A 22047-nucleotide genomic window follows, 5' to 3' on the forward strand; every position below is an offset into this window, starting at 1 on the left:
TCTTCCAGTGCATGCATATCTCTTATATACAGGGATTCAACAAAGTCAAAAGCATGCCTTTCTTAACTACTTGTGAAGTATGAGGTATGAGGCTACAGATAGCCAGAGCAAAGATACAAAAACATAAGGAGGCATGATGACCCCTGAAATGTGGCCTTTGTTATAGGCCCTCTAGAAGCTGAATAGGAAAGTCACCTTGAATGCCTGCACATTGTTGCTCTGAACAAAAGCAGACAACATGCAGGCACTGCTGAATGTGTCCTGGTATCTGAGAACTACACCAGGATGAGTTAAGTTAATTTTAGTAGGACATAACTTCTCAGCAGGGTGAACAGCATCCTGTGAAAATAGTGGGTGGATGCCAACTACCCGCGTGTACCCAGACTTGTTCCTTGCTCTGCACTACTTTATGATCAGTCAAACTGCTATTAGACAAAACTCAAATCTCTCTAACAGGAACATTCATCACTAGAGTTATCTTGACATGTTTATAATTGCATGTAATTGATGGGCACAGAAAGAAATCTGAAGCAGGTGCTTTTAAACATACAAGATATTTTTAAGTGAAGTACGTCCTGAGCTCGGCCTCCGATGCAATGGTGGGAATTTATAGAATGTGGACTCCTACTTCCTGGTCCCCAGCAATAGAAGATTATAAGTGCTTGTGGAATAAAAGGAGTTAGGATCAACTAAAATTTACCAATTAAGGTGTCATCCATTTGGCCACAGAGTAAAACTCAGATTAATGGAATTAAGTATGGATATATTGCAAACTCAAAGTCAAATTGATATAAATCAGTCACAAAAACATAGTATAAAAATACAGAATCATTAAGGTATATCCGAAACGAAGTAGAACATGTATCCTCAATAACAGAAAGCAAATGAGGAATTCTTTAGCTACAATACAAAGAGTGAGAAACAAAGTCTGATGAGTAAATTGAAAGTGTTGATCCTCTTGCTATGTATGAAATTCACTAAGAAGATCTATTAAATCCTATTCTAAACTAGAAATCAGGGAAACCCTATTAAGTCAGGGAAGCATAGAAAGGTGTCAGCATAGCAGAACTTCTGTAGAACTTCTCAAAGGTAAAGAATATTGTGTAGCATGAGTCACACATCAGGGATGTCACAAAAAGGATTGTACCTCTCAGAGTCTAAAGGGAATCTGAATAAAGCTAAAGTGAATTCCACATTTATACCCATCAAAACAACCTTTAAGAATCCCATGTCAAATGTCCAATTATGTTTTCATCTTCAAACACTAAAACCTCACAACTACACTTGAGATTTCTTTCCTTTGGTCCAAACAGTAGAATGTCCTTGGATTCCTCCTGTCTCCCTGTTCCGCTCAAGCAGTAGTCCTCCCTTTGTTCATTAAACCTTCTTATCCTTGTCAAAATATACTCCTTTCGAGTCTCACTTTTTCTCTTTCACACTATGTACCTTTCTTTAACAAAAAGATAATGCAACTGCACCTGTAGAGGAGAGAAAAACATTGCATCCAAAGCAAACATTCACGTTGAAAGTTAAATGTTAAGAAATACCAGTGCTTCAGGCCCGTAGTCAACTTAGTACAGCAAGCCTCTCAATACATATTTAAAAACATGGTTAGAGGTTACATTATATGATTACATTATAGATATAGAGCATGTTTCAAATGGATACACTTTCAGTTATAAAATATATAGAAAGTAGTATTTAAATTAATACATGAATATATATGAATTACAATGTAATTTAAGCCACATAATTGCAGATATATGTGAGAAATGCAACTCGTTACTACTTTAAGGGAAAACTTTCATATAAATACTCATATAAATGTTGAGATTACATAGTAGAAAAATTTACTGTAACTGTTCAAGGGCACTGCATTACATTAATAATGTTACATTATGTGAGAACCTGAGGAGATACTTGCATATATATGTGGCCTAATTAAACATGAATGGGTGCAGCCCAAATACGCTTCTCCAACGGACCCATTCACATTGCCTGAAAGCCGCCACTGTTTGTGATTAAATGGTTGTTTTCAGTCTATTAAGATTTATTATATGGTGCAAATGTAAAAGTTATTGCAGATTCACATATTTAATACTGTAGTGCAAAGGTAAAAAATAAAGTTATAACTACAGTACAGCCTAAAATCTTTAGAAACTACTGCTTACATTTATTGTATTCCATACTACAATTGTTTTACAAATAAAGGTACAAAGCTAATTCTCACAAAATCTGTTTTTCAATATTAGGCTAGGGTAAATAATTTTGTATTCTCTGCACTTGAAAAACATTATTTGCATGTATGCTGAGGCGTAACATTTACGTCCTCGGCTGTGGCGCTTGTATGGCAAGGACATAACCATTATGTCCTATGCCCACCAGCCAGAAATCCCTCTGCTGTATTAAGCAGAGAGAATTCCTTTTTAGCTTTTCAGCTTCTGGAGCTAGGGAAGAGCATCCCCCATCTCCCGAGTCATTATTTTTTCAATGTAATGACAATCATGCTCATGGCGCGCTGGTATCATTACATTTTTTTTGTGTTATAATTTTGCATCATTACATTTAAAGTGAAACTGATGAGTTGATCGGCTCATTTCAGTTTCTCTGCTTCAGTGCTTGCAGGACTTTCTCAGCCCCCCGAGCACTGAAACACATGGGAGGAGTATTGTTGGAAAGGGGGGAATCTCCCCTTCTAATGGTACCTTTTGGGGATCACCACAGGAGGGCGATCTCCAAACAAGTATTTAACCCTAGACACCCCCGTGGGGTGGAGCGGCCCCTTGGGCAAGGGCCTTTGCTCCCCCAACAGTTTGGTGCATATTTAGCCTTTTTGCTCCCCCTGGGTGTCAGATGGGGATAATGCCCCCCAATGTGCCCCACCAGGGGCAGAAAGCCCACAAGGAGCCAGAAATTTTTAAATGTACATTTAGGGGTGAGGGCTGCCTTGAATTGGCATTGTAATGCCCCCAATCACCCAGAAATGTACACAGTCTTTCTGCCCCCCCCCACCCCCCATGGGAGGCAGATGGAGCAATAGCCCTCAAACTGCCACCCCCTGCAGGGCATAAAGCCCACTAGGAACCAGGGATTACATTATTATGTCAATTTAGCGGTGGGGGCTGTTTTGTGGTCCTGATTTTTCAAAATTAATTGAGCCTCCTTGAATAGGTACTCCATGGTGGGAGACTCAATGCAGTCCGCTTTCTATATCAATGTATACGAACACTCATACAGCGTGCTGCAGAACGCCGATCCTTTTGGAATAAACACGACGTAGTTTGGTGAGTCTCCAGGGATTTTTGTGGAGGTCTAGTCATCTACAGTCCGTTTAAACTCGGACTCACAAGCATGTTTTCAATCTCCACAGTGGATTTATTCTGGTTTACCAATCCTTGGGCAGAGTCAATTACGATTTTCCACACCACCAACTAATCGGGTAAGAGACATGCCTATGTATATATTTTAGATGCTGGGACGTGGTTCTCAGTTTTTAATACGAAACAGGGGTCATTGAGTAGCCCTTGTATCGTGGAACGACATTATAACGTTCCTTGTGCAATTGGAGAAATCATACCATTATTAAAGCGTCCTTTATTTGATTATAGGACCACCTATCAAATCTTTAGAAATTGAGTATGCAGAGACTGTAAGCCTGCTACATCAAGATAACTTAGTTCCAAATCTTCGTCCCCTGGACAAGGTAATGACACGTTCAGATTCCTTTTGGTTGGAGCATTATTTATGAATCAATAGAGAGTGAGTCAAATTGACCACCCTATTATGTTTTTAGGTATTATTCAGTACCCTTTGGACACAGAGTGAAGAATTCCACTTGGTCCTCCATGTCTACTGGGTAAGCAACTTTTTCCTTGCCCTAGTCCATTGCGACATTACTTTTGGTCGCAAGTTTATTGCAACAGCCTGACGTATATATTTACTTCTTTTCAGGGCTCACACTACTCTTTTGGTTGCCCAATGTTTTAGTCCTGATGAAGACTCGCATGGCCAAGGTCCAACTTACCTTTAGGCTCTAAGACGAGTCGAAACGTCGACGCTCTTTTGATTACCTGGATTGTGTAACACATTTTCTGGTGCAATATAATTTTGGAAGCAATGACTCCATGTAATGAAAATTGTGTATAGAACCTATATCACAGGCCAGGTCACTAAAAACAGTGTATTGTGTCAATCGACCGATTGTGAATATAAATTTGTAAATATATTTGTATGTCCTTCTCTTTTTTCTTCCTTTCTATTAAGCACTTTACATTTCTTTATCTTATGCACGCTCGCCTTGGGCAACCTAAAAACTCTCTTATATAGAGATAGTGATGAATGCAATGAATTAAAATTGCTCCTGAATTTGTAATGATTGCTGTTGCTTTTTCTTTATTCTATATGAATTAAAATACATTGAATGTACAGGGTTGATCTGTGAGACATATCCCACAACTAAGTGAATTTTTGAGTATGTATTGATCGATTCGATTATTCTAATGAAAGCAATGGTTAAAGACCATTGTATTTGAATAGCAACAAATAGAATTGTATTTTGGTACATGGTATTTTTAGTATGGAGCTAACAAACCACTATTTCTTTCTTGTCTCAGAGAATGAGTAACTGTTGCGGGGATTCTGCACATATACATAACTATGCACAGGAAACCAGGACTTCAGTGTGTAGTGGTGTACCAAAAACCCACCTTAGTGCCCGGAACCCCAATCCGACTAGTTATAGTGTCTCATTCATTCTCCGTACTACGGCGAAGCTACCAATGATTAAACATCCTAGAACATGTAACTCAGATCCTCCCAGGATTAGCGGGAGCAAAAAGGCTCTTTCGCTCACTCACTCGTACTTGTCCACAGCGTGAATAATCAGCAACATTGTATAGTTTAAAATGTTTATTTTAACTAATGTGCTCTATAACACAGTATACAAACCAATACTAGCAGCAAAATGCATAAACACGAAGATAGTAAGCATTGTTACAATTCCATAGGAAATAAACAGGGATATCATTCGATAAAGATAGTGGAAAAAGGACACCGTGCCTTGCCACCCTCCCCATGCTAGGAACTAGTTTATTAAAGAAATAGAAGACCTTTGGGCTTTGTGAGGGGGACTCCATACCTCTAGGCTTAGATGCAAAAAGTGTACATCTCCGTTCAAGCACAGCTCTTCCCTCTGGAAAGGTATTCTTCAAGTGCCTAACATGTATGCAATGCCTTATTAAAAGCACTTGATTTTCAGTAGTGAAGCTGTGTGTGTATTATGTCTAACGCATGAGACTGACCAAAGCAGATCAACAAGAGACATAGTTTTTTTACCTTGAACACAATGTGCAGACAAGTCCCACAGAGTACATAAAGAAACATGAAAGGTAGACGGTTCTCATGTGGATGAGCACAAGCACTTGTTTTGCAAAACCAAAGTAATATAGAAACATGTGCAAATGCGACAACATGGCAGCCAAGCGCGTACTAACATATGCTAACTTAGCAACATCCGCAGTGAATCCCATATCCTCACTGCACCCTCCCCTGGTCAGTCCATTGGATTTAAGCAGAGGAGGAACACAGAGTTCAAGAAGCGTGAGCTGAGTTCATGAGTTTCTATAGTCTATCGAATTTGAAAAAAAATGGATAGTGGAGAGGAAAAAAAATCAAAAGAAAAATAAATGGGATTGTAAATTGGGTGCAAACCTCTAGTTTGCCAAAAATGTCCATTAACCGCATGCGCGCTAGCGGGTTTTCCCGCTGCGCGCTGAAGATTCGAAATTCGCGGGTTACGTGACAAAGCCAGCTCGTCATGCGCGCAGCGCAGGTAACTCCCATGACAAGCTGGCTTTGTCATCCGCATCGAAGGGGTTAAAAATAGGCAAAGATGTGCGCCAGCCATTTTAATCCATCAGAATGTATTAGCAGTAAACTGCCACTGCCTCCAATAGGAAATCATTGTCATCGGTAGAAAAAAGAGATGCCATCCAATTAAGCAAGCAGAACGAGCAAACATGGTTATTACAATTCAGAGCTTCCAGGACCACCCCAGGACAACTTGCGTGATATTCAATGTAGCTACGTTGCAGGAGATCCTGCGCAGCCGCACAGATATCCCATTGTGCCAACACTCCAAGTGCAGCCGCACATTCCATAAAAGCAACCCCGGAGCATTCTTGTTAATGGGCCACTAAGGGACTCATCAACAGGTCGTAATTCGGGTCAGGAGATGACGTATTGGAGAGGCAGAGATCCAATGCTCATTGAAAGGAACATTCCAAGCAGGAGAAGACGGGCTACACGCAAGTGGATTACGCAAAGCGGAAAGACAGTCCATAAGCTATACTGAGTGTCGCCAGCGGCAGAGTACCACAGCAGTCAAGCATACGGTCACAAAGCATTTGCCGCCAATCTGGGTTGTGTAGGACCACAAGAGGAGCAGCTATTGCGTAGTAAGCAAATCAATAGTAGGACACCAGAGGCTACGGTGACCAACAGAGGTAAACCTCCAAAGATCCTGGAAAAAATAGAATGAATAAAGGCTGGAATATCACCAAATATAGTCTGAAAAGAGGTCAAAAGGCCAGAGCCCACTACTTTAACAAAAATGAACCAGGCTGTGTGTATCAGACGCATTGAAGATACTGTGAATTAATTCACCGAAATGGAGTGGAAGATTGGTATTTAAAGGGTTTGAATTTAAGAATTAGTGCTCGCTATCTGCAAAACGAATGTTCCATGTGCAGAAATAAGCAGGACTTCTTGCTGAAATAATAGCTCTTTTATTCTGCTCAACTTATTGAAGTCTGTTTTAAAAGTCAGGATGCAAGGCCAAATCGAGACTTCGAGCTTCGCCTGCGGGGGCAGGAAAATCACATTTTTACAACTAACTACGCGTTGTGAAACTGTTACACTATATGGGATCCCAGCCAGCAAACCACAACATTCTTCGTTATTTAAAAGAAGATCGCTACCGTTAGCAAGCGGAGTGAAAGTGGGTTTAAAAGCTGGTACTGGAATACCTTTTAAAACACATGCAAGATTCGGGGTGGTAACACTACAAGCCCTGTGTACCTGTATGTTTTTGCAGACAAGGGCACGACCTATTATCGAATCACAAGATTCCCCTGTAAGATATACCTCCTTGTCTTCTCGCAAACGTCTGCACATCTGTCCATTTGTTAAGCTGGCCTAGTTTTTATCTTGCCACATACAGCTGTGAAACCCACCTAAATGACCATCTTATCTTGCCACATACAGCTGTGAAACCCACCTAAATGACCATCTTAAATAAGCATTGCTTTTGACCTTCAGCAGTGACAGAAACCGACTGGGGAGAATCACACTTCCTGGTGAAAGTGCAAAGTTGTGCAGAGTGTTGTTTACCAACATATGATTTTTCAGAGCATATCCGTTTTTTACCACTGTGCAGGTGTGCCCTGGCAGCAGTTGTGACCGCAATTATTGGGACACAGACCAGATCAGTCATTTTAGCCTTAACATTCATTAATCGCTGTGACCTTCAAGTTGAAATGTGTTAGTAACGTCTGAATTCATCCTCTACCAAGAAGCAAACTCATCTCTTTAAAACAGATTTTTTAACCATTCTGTCAGCGCAACATGTTTTTAAAAAAACGCTATCCCAATATGGTAAACTAAGGGAAAAAACGGGAAACAAGCTAACCTCTACTTTCTTTGTGAAACAATGAGCACAGATGTCTACCGAGAATACCTCCTCCCAGAACACGGTTCGTATCCATTTCTTTCTAATACTCTGGTGGCTTTTTTTCTTTACTTTGTTATTCCTCTGTGTAGGGGGTTAAACTACTTGTAAGTGTTTGTGCTATGAAAATTAGGCTTATGCCTCTATCTGATGAGACGATGGTGGCTCTGCTTTAGTAAACAGGAAGTTAGGCATGAGCACTGGAATGAGGTGCCGGCGTACGCCCTACGCATCATGGGCCAAATTTGAATTAATTATTCAGGTGTGGTATTATCAACCGGTCTGTGTCCATTTTATGCCTCTTTTAGTCTGCAATGTTTACATCCTTTTAGGTCTAACCTCTTTTTTCAGCCTACAGATTAAGGTGTAGCTATTCCACTGAGTTTTGTTCTAATATTATTTCCCCCTGAATCGCTTTGTTTGTCAAGTTCACTTTAAAAATGATGCCTGACCACTGATTCCTCATTCTATCTCAGTGTTCCTGCTGCTTCTTTTGTTTATCCTTCTTTCTGCTCACCCTCTCATTGTCTGTTAATTTTTCACCCCACCCCTCACTCTGCCATTGTTTTCGTTACCCCCCCACTAACCATGAGGAAAAGGAGTATTTACAGTTACAATGCAATAAGTCTCACATTTATGGGATTTTGAGCTATTGGCATTGTAAATGACAATGCCTATTATGTGTGGGCTTAAAAAACCTGCAATAATAAAAGGCATTGTCATTACCAATAGGTCAAAGTTTCGAAAATTCAAGACCTATTGCACTGTAAATGCTTGTTTAGTATGGAAACAGCGCATATACTTTAGGTCTTCAGAAGACCGTAGCGAGGCCATGGTGTCCCTGTGCAGATCTCTTAAAAATAAGATGATGTCCTATTCCACCCCCATGGACAGCATAATCGGCCAGAGATTTTTGTTGGGTGGCCCGATCGTATGCCGATGTGAGGTACCTGAATGCTAAGTGGATGGAGCCAGTATGTGCAACAATATATGTTCTAAGGGCCAAATACACATTCAAACACTGATCTACTCTTGACCTCCCTGAGCGAAAGCCATACTGAACTTCTGATCGTACATTATTTTCCTCTGCCTATACAGAAAGTTTATCCAGGAGGATGCACCCCACAGCCTTTACTGCAGAATCCTGCAAAGTAATGATTTATATAAAGATCTGGTGGCATTCTGTTGGGGACTGGGCCCTTGTTCTTAGTTAGCACCATAATACCCTTCTTGATTTCCTCAAGAGAGAATGTCAAAGGGGCTGTAGCTTCCAGCTCCTTCACTGTGTTCAGTAGGAACTAGTTGTTTCCTCAAAGTAGGCCACCCAAAGGTATCCGGTAATATGTGCCTCCAGGGACGTGGCAACTTCTTGTGCAAGGAATGGACTTTTACTAATACCCCAGAATTTAGAACTACACTTCAGGGTACCTGCCTTAATCAAATCTGTCCAAGCCTCCTCCCTTAGGTTATTTTTACAACTAACCTGTTTCCCTGTACACAAATTCCAACACTTTTTGACTAAGGCAGAATCCTAGGCTTAGCACTGAAAGCACTCTTGAGGTTTCCTAATTACTGAGATTATCCAGTGTCAAACCATCTAGATGACATGTTACATTTCCGGGCGGATCTACGTCCAATAAGTTAGATACTAAATTGCAAATCTCCAAACAGGCCCCAAGATAGTTAAGAGTTACTATCATTAAATGTGCAAGTAACAAACTATTTATCACAGTGTGAATACAGAGACATACAGAAGTGATCAGGTATTAACTGAGACCACTTGAGCCTCCTACCATTATTTATAGCCTTTGGTGACACCATTAACAACTACCCTTGGGTCTGGATCAGCGGAGACCAACAGATAGAGACACACTCTGGATTGTGGTCACTAAAAGGGCTCATTTGCATCCCAATCTCAGAGATACAAGGAACAAAAGGTGCAGAGACAAAAAAGAAAATATATGAAGGACTCGGGTTCCCTCCCTGTAAAGGTAGGGTTGATGCCTCTCATGGGCGGGGACATCTTATTGAGTTAGAAAACTAAGTTAAATTAATTTAATAAGATATTTAAACTTGTACACTGATGACAATCTTCCAGGTGCATACTGGGCTTAAGAAAGCATCTTGAGGCTTGAAATGCCATTCACCGTCAGGTCCCCACATAAATGAACATTGAAATGAGCTGAGAGGTGCAGGGAAAAGGAAAGGGTATTATATACCACTGGTCCCACAAAAGTTCATGACAGATCTGCCTACCTAATCCAAATTTTCAACAAATACATCCTCTTGCATAACTCCTGCATAGCACAAGGCCCCCCAATGTTACATCCAGGATGAAAGACTTTACTCCTACTCCCCAGAAGCAGAGCTTAGTTTGTAAAAAAAAAAAAAAATGCCAGGGCCCGTCTTAGGAGGCCACTGCAGCTTGAACCATTGCCACTACCAGGGCTGCCAATGACAGTAACAACATAGCTACTACAAATCACACTCTTGCAAGGGTGACAATGCAGACTGTTTACCAAAGCTATAAGAATTGCACAGGTGTAGATATGCATTTTTAATATATATTGAAGTATTAAACACTGTTGTTGTGCTCAACTCAAAATTAGAGAGACTGTGCCACCCTACAGTGGACCGCCATTAGCGCCAGTGTTGAGAATTAAGTGCTGGCACCAAGTACCTGAAACCCCCGGCTCAAATTAAGCACCGCCTAGATGGCAATGCTGTTCAGCTGGACCTACACGTAAAACTCTTAATGCAAACATTCAAACAAGGCTGTGACTAGTATAAAGAAGGCCCTAGCTGACGATCTACTACACCACTCATGGTCCCTTGATGATGGTCAATATGCGCCCCCCTTGGCACCAAACCCAGCACTATTTATGTGCAGTTTTAGATTGACCATGCATAATTCCACACAGCTTCCATTCCAACTCATCTGTTTATATAACTCACTTAGCTCTAAGGCCCTCAGTCTGAGTGGAGTGGACAATGTGCTTGACGGGGGTTATAGCTTTCACCACACTTCTGAGTTTTACCAGGCTCCAGAGTGCACCCGGTGAGACCAAACAGCCCTCATTATGAGTGACCCATTCTTTTTCGATCCGTGAGCAAACTATTATTTGAGGAATCGAAATTACAAGTTTGTGGTAGGAACCATTTGCCTCGCTACTTTCCCCAGGTATATTGGGGGAGGTGAAATCTGACTAACTTTGCCGGGGGACAATACCCGAACTATAGTGCGGACAATGGTGTAGACAGCACCAAAATCTGCATTTTATGCTCCATTTTTGAGGGCACAACTTGTAATAGAAGATCATTATCGGAACTTTTAAATTCTGATCTCTGTGGTTTTGAATTTTAAAAGGAGCAGTAATAATCACCTCCCCAGAAGGGCCATTGGTAATAAATGCTGATGTGTGTACATGCGCACTGTACTTCTGTGTGCCCAAAATAAGGAACTCAGTGCAGGATATTACTAGGTCCCGCATGTTGTTCCCCATTACGATTACAGTAATGGAGTTATGGCCCTGTTAGTGGTTCCAGCCTAGGTATCTCCATTCCATTATACCTTCAATAACCGGCTGGCTCAGAATGGCGGCCTAAGTAGCCATGTGCTACATTCTCACTGACAAATAGCGTTTTTTATAGGTATGTTTCTGTGACCAATAGAAATGCATTGGAATACTGAGCAGTAGTCCAGTAGCGAGAGAAAACCTTAGGAACACTATGTCCATTCTCTGGCCTGAAGCACTCACCCGCTGTGATGTCACTTATCCACTTACACCTTGAAGGAACAAAAAACCACCACTTTTCATTGTGCGGATGATCTACAGCTCATCTTTACTATAGATAATTCTCCTGAATCAATCCTGGAATTCCAGGGCACCATGCTCTACATTCGCCAGTAGATGCACCAAAACCATCTGAAACTGAATCCCGGCAAGACCAAGCTAGTCCTGAACGGGAACAGTCAAACCCTCTGGGGCCCACATTACTGGCCAGCGCAACTTGGCTCTCCCTCCATCCCATCCACCTTGGTCAAGAGTCTAGAGGTAATCATTATCAATTACCTATCTCTAAAAACCGAAGTAGGCACAGTGGTCTCCACCTGCTTCTTCCAGCTATGCAGGATTAGGAAGATCAGTCGTATGTTCACCCACTCGGCTTTGATTCAGGTTGTGATAGCCTTGGTACTATCACACCTAGATTATGCTAATTCTATATACCTGGGCCTACCACTCTTATTTTATTTATTTTTTATTTTATTTTATATTCTTCTATAGCGCCTGAATAGACCCCCGGAGGGGTATCTCCGCGCTTTGCCAGTGAGAATATCCTCAGATGATTATGGATAGATGAATGGTACATATTGACAGAAGGGGATCAGTTACTGGGGAATAGATGTGTTTTTAAGACCTTACGAAAGGTCAGATGGTTGGTAAGTGTTCTCATCTCAAGAGGTAGGGAATTCCAAAGCTTTGGTCCAAGATGGGCCAAGGCTCGCCCTCCTTGTCTGGACTTTTTTATTCTAGGCACCTGCAGAAGCTGCTGGTTACCAGAGCGCAGGGTTCGTCCAGGGGCATAAGGCAGGAAGATGTTGGCCAGATATTTAGGGCCTTTGCCTATCACACTTTTGTGGATAGTGCATAAGGTCTTAAAATGCACTCGCTTCCTCACTGGTAACCAATGGAGCCTAATCAGCAGTGGGAGGGAGGGAGTCCTGGGGGGAGCATTGAGGACTACCCTTGCTGCCGTGTTTTGGATTACCTGCAACTTTTTGAGCTGCCCGTCATTTGCTCCTAAAAGAAGGCCGTTGCAGTAATCCACTCTGCTGATGACTAGTGCCTGCACAAGTGTTTTCCTATGGCAATCTGGCAGATAGGGAAACACTCTTCTTAGCATTCCGATGGCTCGGAAACAGGTACTCGCCACCTGATTTACGTGGTCCTTGTAAGTGAGTGTCTGATCTAGTAGCACTCCAAGGTTTCTCACCGTGTTTTTAGGGCTAGGGACAGGACCTAATTCCAGGGGCCACCAATCCGGTGTCCAGTGTGTTGCTGCTTGTCCAAACAGCATGACCTCCGTTTTTCCTATATTGCATTGGAGACAGTTAGATGACATCCATGCAGATATTGCTCTCATTCCCTCTGCAAAAGATCTTTTTATTGCAGGTGTCAGGTCTTTAAAGGGAAAGATGAGTTGGGTGTCGTCAGCGTACGACACAGGTGTAAACCCGAATGATCTTGCTAGGTTGGCCAGGGGAGCCACATACACGTTGAAAAGTGTAGGGCTTAAGCAAGAACCCTGTGGCACTCCCTTATTGAGCTCCCTGTGGATGGATTTGTGGGAGCCCAGCCTGACCTCTTGAGAACGGCCTGACAGAAAGCTTTCCATCCATGCCAGAGCCACACCTTCCAGTCCTACGTCCTTTAGTCGCTCAAGAAGCACTTTGTGAGACACCGTATCGAAAGCGGCGGAGAGATCCAACAGCACCAGAATCATAGAGCTGCCTTCATCCAGTGCCATTCTGATGTTATTGGTCACTGTTTGAAGGGCTGATTCGGTGCTGTGATTCGGCCTGAAACCAGATTGAGAATAGTCCAGGCCCTCCGTCGCTTCGAGGTGTTGTGACAGATAGGTGTTCACATGCTTCTCAGCTATCTTGCTGATGTATGGCAAGAGTGAGATGGGACGCAGGTTGGAAAGGTCGGTCCATGGGGATGCAGCTTTCTTGCGTATTGGGTTTACCACCGCCCTTTTCCAGTCTGCTGGGACTTGTCCTTTAGAGAGAGAGATGTTAATAACATTCTGTATTAAGGGGCCCAGGAGAGGGATCAGGGGGGGAACCATCTTAGCAGGGAGGAGGTCATTTGGAGATCCTGATTTGATGTGAGTGATGAGATGAGGGAGATCTGTACTTTCAATAAGGGGAAAGTATGATATTGGGTGTGCATTATCTTTAGGCGGGGTTAGAGGTGTAATCTTATTGATGCCACTCGTGTTGTTATTGGCAGCCACTATTTTTTCATATATAGTGTTTATTTTACTCTCAAAGAAAGATGATATCTCGTCGCATAAGGTCTGTGAGAACTCCTCAGAGCTCTCACATGCGGCAGGTTTGACAAAGTTTTGAAGGATTTTAAAAAGCTCCTTGGGACAGTTAGTAGCTTCTTCTAGCTGTTGCAAAAGACAATTTTTTTCTAGCCTGTCTGATGTTTTTATAATATTTAGATTGAGCATGATGGAAGACCGCTCTAGTCTCCTCGGTCTTATGTTTCCTCCATTTTTTCTCGGCTTGCCTACATTTCTGTTTTTCCTCCCTTAACTCCTGAGTATACCAACTTTCTTGTTTAGAGGAGGGATACTCTTTGTATAGTTTTAGAGGGGCCAGAGTATCAACGGCTTGCTTGATTGATCCTGTGAATTTTGCCAATGCTGTATCTACTGTGTCTTCTGCTAGTATGGTGGGTTGTACCCAAATTTCCTGTAGGTTACTTAGGGAGATTTTGTGCCATTGGCGGCGCCAAGTCGGAAGGGAGGGTCCTTTATTAGTAGGTCTTTTGGGAGTTGAGAGTAAGATTTGTAGAAGAAAGTGGTCTGTCCATAACATCTCTCTTGCTGGAAGGCAGGTGACCTTGGAACAGTTGGAGAGGACAAGGTCTAGTGTGTGGCCACCACTGTGCGTGGGTCCAGTGTTTTTTGTCTCTAGACCTAAATTTGACAGGTCGGAGATAAGGGAGTAGGACTCAGGTAGTGTTGGTTGGTCTACATGAATATTAAAATCCGCTAGAAGAATAAAATCTTCATTGGATTTGAGTTGGGGAGCTAGCAATTCTTGGAGAAGGAGGGGAAAATCTGGGTTTGGTCCTGGGGGGCGGTAAACCAGAGCTCCTTTCCAGAATATGTGGCTAGTGAGGTCAATTTTAAAAAACATAATTTCTAGTTGTAGACTTTGATATTGTGAGAATATAGTGACCTTTAAATCATCCTTGTGTATGATTGCTAGGCCACCGCCTGTCTTCCCTTCTCTATCTAGATGTTTAAGTTTATAGCCGATAGGGATCCCCATTGTTACGGCTGTAATGGTGTGGGGCTTCATCCAGGTTTCAGTGATAAAACATATGTCTGGTTGAATAGAATTTACCAGATCCCATACCTCATGCTGATGTTTAGGCAGGGATCGCACGTTTAGAAGGAAAGACTTCAGCCCTCCTACAGGGGCTTCTACTTCAGACTATATGTTATTGCTGAGCATTCGGTGATGACATTCTAAACATGAGAAGGCTCCCTCAACAGTTTGCCATGGTATTTTAGTACAACATGCGGACAGCGGTTTTAATTCTAGTAGGGAATAAGTAGTATAGGTAATAAGATGTGGACTCATACCTATTCGTGATGGAAGAGAGGGTGCAGTGTCCGTGGCCCCTGTGCCCCGTCCTGTCGCGGACGGGCGCAGACGGGCAGCTCTTTGGCGGGTCTTCGGCGGCGCTGCGCGCTCGAAAAGGCGCGAGGGCTATATAGCGCTGTGTGGATCCACTAGAGCGCTAACCGCTCCCAGTGGACCAGGATGTAAACAGGAAGTGGGTCAAAAGCCTACCACCCCCTTGTTGCCGTGGGAGGCGGCAGCCTAGCGCTTTCACCAACCGTAGGTCACGCGAGGATGGCTGGAAGCAGAGCTGCTTCTTAGTGAGTGCGTGAGGTGCAAGTAATGCGCTCCAATTTTAAAAATTACACTTTTACAATCAGTGTTACTTCGATTAAAATATTGTCACAGTTCGATTAAAATTGTACCAGTACATGGACGCTCTCCTTGCTCGAGGCAACCGGCAAGCGGGTTGGAGACACTGCCACCGTCTCCTTCCCGCTGGAGGTGTTTCCTCAGTAAACACCTCCAGCTAGTCCAGAATCCGGCGGCCAGATTGCTCCATCAGCTAACCAGATAGCAATCTGCTAGACCCCTGCTAAAAAAACTTTACTGGCTCCCCATCCCCCAACGTACAGCATTCAAGACGGCCAGTATCATCTTCAAGTCTCTTCATGGTCGGAGCCCCAAATTTATCAAATGCCTCCTACCTAGGTACACCCCCTCCCACAACCTTCGCTCCGCCAACCTCCAACGTCTGACCACCCCCTCTTTTAAGTTACAACGTCAGGGTGGCCGCAGGTTCGCAATCTTAGCCCCCAGACTCTGGAACTCCCTTCTGCTAGAGATTCGATCCTGTAACAACCTCCTGAGCTTTAGGAAAATGCTCAAAACATGGCTGTTTACACAGGCCTACGTGTAACTCCTCCAACGGTCCCAGCACACGCTAGAGCTAGCGCCATGAAACCTCCCGGTGAACGTGCGCTTTACTAGAAATTGATAAATAACATAGCATAACATAACATAATAGGAATATATTTCATTAGAAGTCAGTTACGTGACTGCCAGGCTTAAAATCCAGTTATTTACTGTTTTTACATCACATCGAAGAGAAACAAAATTATTTTCCCCGTTTCTGGGGCCTCATTACTGAGGGCGGTTAACAGCCAGGATTCCCTACCTCAGAATTTCCAATACTGGGGGCATCAGTAAGCCTTTGAGTGAGAGGGAGAATACATGGATGGATTTTGTGTTTAACCTTGAAGTTTCAATTAGAAATTAGGATTTACCATGGAAATCAGGAATACCACACACAATTATCCCCCAGAATGCTCCATTTTCCCTTGGAGTTTTTACCTGGTGATTTTTGCTGATTTCAGCACCTAAAAAGGCCGGGTGAAGCACCCAGATCTGCGTATTTACTGGCACCTTAAGTCCAAATGATTTAAGGTTATTAAGATCCTACGTCAATAATAAATTAAGCCTGTATTGAAAAGGATAACATGATGATGTTCATCTATACGCTATCAGTCATAATGAAAGGTACGATTGACATGATGACGCTTATTATAATTACAACAGAAATGTATATTAAAAAGAATTATCCATATGTATATTACCATATTACTACTGTTAATAATAATGATAATGATAACTAAAAGTATTACTATAATTAGTTGTAGTGGTAGTATTATTAGCAGCCCTATGTACCACGCGCACTGTGAAGCCAACGTCCTCTGGCGCACGCGACCAGGCTGAGGTCACGCGGAGCACACCTGGCAGCCCTGACAGGCACGCGGACGTGGATTCATGCGAGACAAAAAAGAACAGAGCCGGGGAAGTGCACTCACTCAGAAGCTGCTTGTGGGAGTCGGTGAAGGTTCTGTTTCCGTGCCAGAAAGGGTTCACGAGGGGGGCGCATCTGCTGTTATCTGGAGGCAGAAAAAGATAAGACTGCTCAGAGGAAGAAATAACGTGCCTATGTCGCCACGTACAGGAAGGAAAAATATACGTGAACGTGTGGCAGGGTCGTACTGATAATCTATTCAGAGGTGTATATATATTCTAAATATGTAGGATCAAAGGGGGTTATTGTTGCCAGCTTCAATTTACATCTAAAAAAAGACACACAAGGAGTGTGATTTTATATTAAACTGCATCTGATGACGAAGAAGGTATGCTAGTGTTGGTATTAACATACGATTGCCAACAACAAAACCTGAATGTAAACAGCAACATTTATTAATACTATTAATGATACAGTAATATTAACACTATAGTAAGTACTGCCGATAATATACAGTGTTAAATAATAATAAGCAATTACTATCCACATTAACATTATAAGAATAGTAGAAGTTGTACTAGTAATGGTGGTACTGAATATTATGCCACTGTTAAGCTAAAACTGAAACTGCCGTAAGAAATGACTCACAATTGCAAGTTCTCCAGAGTCCGGAGTGAGAGCTGAGGGGCTCCGAGTAATTGCGGAATTTCTCCAGTTCTGAAGAGTCGATGATGTACCAGAAGTCTGTTCCCAGCGCCACCACCAGAAATGTGAAACTCAGAATGCCAGCAAGCGCTACGAAGAGGGACAGGGCGCTGAGTTTGAGCTTCATGCTGGCTTCATGTGCTACGAGTGTGCGAGTGCTGCAGCCGCACATGTACCTGTCCGGGCGGCGAGCAGCACGCTGTAGCTGGATGTGGGGCTCCCGAACGCAGCCACCTTCCGACTTCAGAAGCTGCGCTCCTTCTGTCCGAGCGCTCGAAGCCACAGCGATCACACAGGCTGTCTGGAAGCGTCGCTGCGGGCTGCTTCCCAGGAGGGCAGCGAGATGGAGACGCAGAGCCTCGCGCAGGACAAGGCACGCACCTGCTCCGCGCCCAAGCCGCAGGAACAGTACCGCGGCGCTGTCTGCTCCAGTCCTCCCCCGCGGCGTCCCAGGACGGCCGCTGCGTGGAAAACAGCCATCCTATTTTAGGGCACTGTGCCCGTCCCACTTTCCCACTGTGACAGAAATGGCTTTCGATCCGGTGAATTTCGACAACCGGGGTTGAAAATAACAGCACAAAAGAAGTTTATAGAAAACAGACAATGCATTAACCTTTGGAAGCAACATTAATATCGGAAATTATTATACTATTGTGATTATTACTGTTATTATAATTGACAACGTTATTATAACTTGTAGTAGTAATAATAATGTTCCAATTGTTATTAGCCCCCTTTTCTTCTTATTTTTTATCACTTACAATATTAATTACTATTACCACGACTACAACTGCTAATAATATTGCTATAGTAAATATTCTTACTGTATTAATAATATCACTAATTATGAAAACGAATCTGACAATAACAGCGTCATTAAAACTAGGGCTAGTGCTAATAATCCTTATAGCATTGTTAATCACTTATATAACACACTCTATACACTGAGGGGTATATTCACAAGAACGTGTGCTAGACATCACCAAAAAATGCTAACGCAACATTACACATCGCAGCCTATCGTGGGAAAATACCCCCTGAGTCAGTGGGTGGATGGGGGGAGATGGACACAATGGCACCCATGTACAATTAATCAGAGCACACCCACAATGACTCAGGATCAGGTCCCTGATCCTATGGGAACACTTCAGCACACACATAAACACCAAGTAGTCCCACGTACAACACATAAACAAGCACACAACCAATACATGCACACGTGCGAAATACAGCAAACATGCATATACGTCAGCCACACTGACAATGCAAGAGACACAACATGACCAGTAGCATGGCTGCAGTCACCATGACAATGTACACGGCACAAAACTGAGGTGCCTCAGTGCGGACCACAACCAGAAATGAGCAGGTCACACTCGGACACAACCACCTGCACAAACAACCCCTGGCGTCGACTACACATCTGTGGACAAATCATGCCCAAGAGTTACAATTCGATAAGGAGCACAAGTTACCCAAGTCTGCAACATCTCAGCAACGTGGAAGCACATAACGGACAGGCACACCGCATGATAGGGAGCAGTGGCAGACAAATCGGAGCCGCAGGAGTGAATCACTCACCGTGCAGAATACGCAAATAAGTATAAGTGCACTTCGACATTAACAACATCCCGGTACAAACAGCAACACCTCCACAACAGAACACAGGACACAACTGGTGCTGCAAATGTGCACAACATGGCAAATCACATCTGGCACAGCAGGAAACTGTGACATGACAATGTACAAGTACAACCTGTAACCTGCAAATATGTTTAATTCACACATGCTGTGCTTTTGGATATTTTGTACTGTCCCATGATTGCCAGGGATGGCCACAATGTCACATGCTCATGAGAAGTAATTATCAATGATGGTGTTCCTACGGGCCATTCCTGCCGCAGCTGCAGTTGGATGTGGGCCACCTGCCCCATCGTCTGGTACTTCTGGAACTGGGATCCATGTGGCCTTGTTGCGTACACAGATGTTGTGCAACACACAACATGCAACGATCATCTTGCACACGATGTCTGGGCTGTACAGAAGCTTTCCGCCTCTGCCACCCAGGCACCTGAAATGTGACTTCAACACGCCAAATGTGCGTTCAATGATGCCCCTGGTGCGTATGTGGGCCTCATTGTACTGCCTCTGGGCAGGTGTGTTCGGGTCTCGGAGGGGTGTCACCTTCCAAGGGCAGAGTGCATATCCTTGATCACCTGTGACAGTGCAGGGAGAAAAGAGTCAATACTTTGTTTGGTAGGATGTGATGGCAGGCCCACTAATCCAGTGACACCTGTGCTGGCTGTGTGTGGGGTGAGTGTAAGCCAGCCCTCAGGGAGTAGCTGGTGCTGGCAACAACTCCAACAGTCATATGGCACTCAGAAATGCAATGCCAGAACTACAAGGGGGGTTGACTTGAGTCGCCCAGGGTTAGTGGCCCCGGATGCACAGCGGCCGACACAGGCCCACTGCCACGGGACACTGACCTGCGGGAGACTGGGGTAGGGTCATGAGGCAGAGCAGGGTTTCGTATGTGTGAGAGGTGCCTCCTGCGGAGTGTCTCAGGGGAGAATGGAAGTTCTACCCCCAGGGCATGATGCAAAGGGCACATGCCAGCTGTGTCCGGCATCATGGCAGATATGAATGCCACAGAGTCATGCCAGACACCAAGTCGGTACCTGCCCATTGCTAATGACAACCCCTAGGCCATAGGCTCAGACACCAACGACGATCCGCCGGAGGGTGACGGTCACTCACATCACACAGGGTTAGTGGCACCACGTGTCGCCGTCTTGAGTTGAACTGGGTAAGTGGCAACACGTGTCGCTGGCTTCCGTTGAACAGGGCTAGTGGCACCACGTGTCGCAGGCCTGCAACATGGAATTATGCCTCACTGATCAAAGGGAGTATGGTTCTGTGGCCGCTTCCACGGACTTGGGGTCACTGCCATTCAGGACTCAGGACACAGTTCCACATGTGGTACCTACTGGGATGAAGAGGTCGCTGGTGGAATATGTCAATGAGAAAGTAGTAATGGGGCCAGCATCGTGGGGGCCAGCGATGGTCTGCGGAGGCTGCAGAGGTCGCCGGACTGGGGCTCGGAGCTTGCACCGGCATGTGGTGGGCCCTCTTTGACACACAACAGTGTGGGCAGGTGAGCAGTGCTGCCTTGGGGCGCTGGGGCGGGCAGGCCTGGTCTGGGTATCAGCGTCCTGGGGTGCAGCAGGCGCACAGGTTCACAGGCTCGCTGCTCACAGCGTCAGCCGGACTGCGAGGCGCCCCCCTGTCAGTGACGTTGGTCTTTCCGGTAGAGAACCACGCTCTGCTCCACAGGGTTTTTGTCCACATCCCTGCTCAGCCCTGGCATACTCCAGGCCAACCCACTACGCTCAAGCACACAGGGGGGGATGTAGTGAGCAACAATTCCTCTTTCTGAGCTATGGCCTTGGGTGACATAGTTGCATCCACTGTTCACTTCTCTCCAGTCACCAGCAGTTGTGGTCTGCATGGACATATCTGTGGCTTTCATACCCATGTCTGTCCTGCATATATATGCCTCACTGGTCATTGGTCACCACCCCCTTTTGTATTACTGGTCATTGTGTACATTCCCATTCACAGGTCACTTGCATCCTTCGCACATGGCTGCATTCCGCATCTACAAATGTACAGCTGTTGTGTGGCACTATGATACAGCTGTTTTGTGTGCAGGGGTAGCCCAGGATCACCATGGAGTTGTGTTGTTGTGTCTAGTGGGTGGGCATGTTGATTGACAAGTTGTATGTGTTTTGGCCACATGTGCATTCCCACAGTTGTGCGTTGTGTGGCTTTGAGGTGTGTGGTGTGTGGATTTGGCACTTACCAACGAGTAGTCCAGTTCCATATGTGCCATCCTGGAAGCGCTGGTTGATGATGAGCTGTCGGAAGATATAGGAATCATGCACATGCTGGGGTAGTTTGCGGCAACATTGGTGAACATTCCCCGGTGGTCCACTATTGCCTGCACATTGATGGAATATGTGTGCTTTCTGTTGCGGTAGTGGTGTGCAGTATCTGCAGGGGCACAAGTGGGACATGAGTGCAGTCTGTTGCCCCCAACACGGCTGGGAATCCAGCTATGGCGTAGAAGCCTTGCTTGGTCTCCTGCGGTTTCTGCGCAGTGTGGGTGAAGTGAAATTAATGGAGTATGAAGCTGAGGATGGCATCCACGACAGGTGTGATGAACTTTGATAGGGCTGACTGTGAGACCCCTCCGACTCTGGCAGTTGTTGATTGGAAGGTACCAGAGGCCAAGAGGTGCAGCACAGCCAGCAACTTTGTCTGCAGAGGAATGTTAGTTCTACGCTGTGTTGGGACCGTCAACCTGTGGGCAATGTAGGTCATGATGCGGATGATGGTTGTCCTTTTGAGCCTGTAGTGGGCAATGACTTCCTCTGGCGTTAGGTCTGTGAGACTGGTGTGTTT

At 44.3% G+C, this 22047-nt stretch overlaps 1 protein-coding gene across 1 annotated transcript in view; it reads right to left on the reverse strand.

Moving 5' to 3' along the window:
- Positions 1 to 17725, reverse strand: part of TMEM114 (transmembrane protein 114) — a 1091582-nt gene extending 1073857 nt beyond the window's left edge. The window contains exons 1-2 of the mRNA XM_086939633.1: positions 17527 to 17725; positions 16943 to 17023 (exon numbers count right to left, since the gene is read on the reverse strand). Of these exons, the coding sequence (XP_086795759.1) occupies positions 16943 to 17023; positions 17527 to 17710 (265 nt within the window). The 5' untranslated portion in view covers positions 17711 to 17725. The remainder of the gene's footprint in view (positions 1 to 16942; positions 17024 to 17526) is intronic.
- Positions 17726 to 22047: the final 4322 nt, after the last annotated feature.

The sequence above is a fragment of the Lissotriton vulgaris genome, chromosome 10 (assembly GCF_964263255.1).
Source record: "Lissotriton vulgaris chromosome 10, aLisVul1.2, whole genome shotgun sequence".
Classification (NCBI taxonomy): domain Eukaryota; kingdom Metazoa; phylum Chordata; class Amphibia; order Caudata; family Salamandridae; genus Lissotriton; species Lissotriton vulgaris.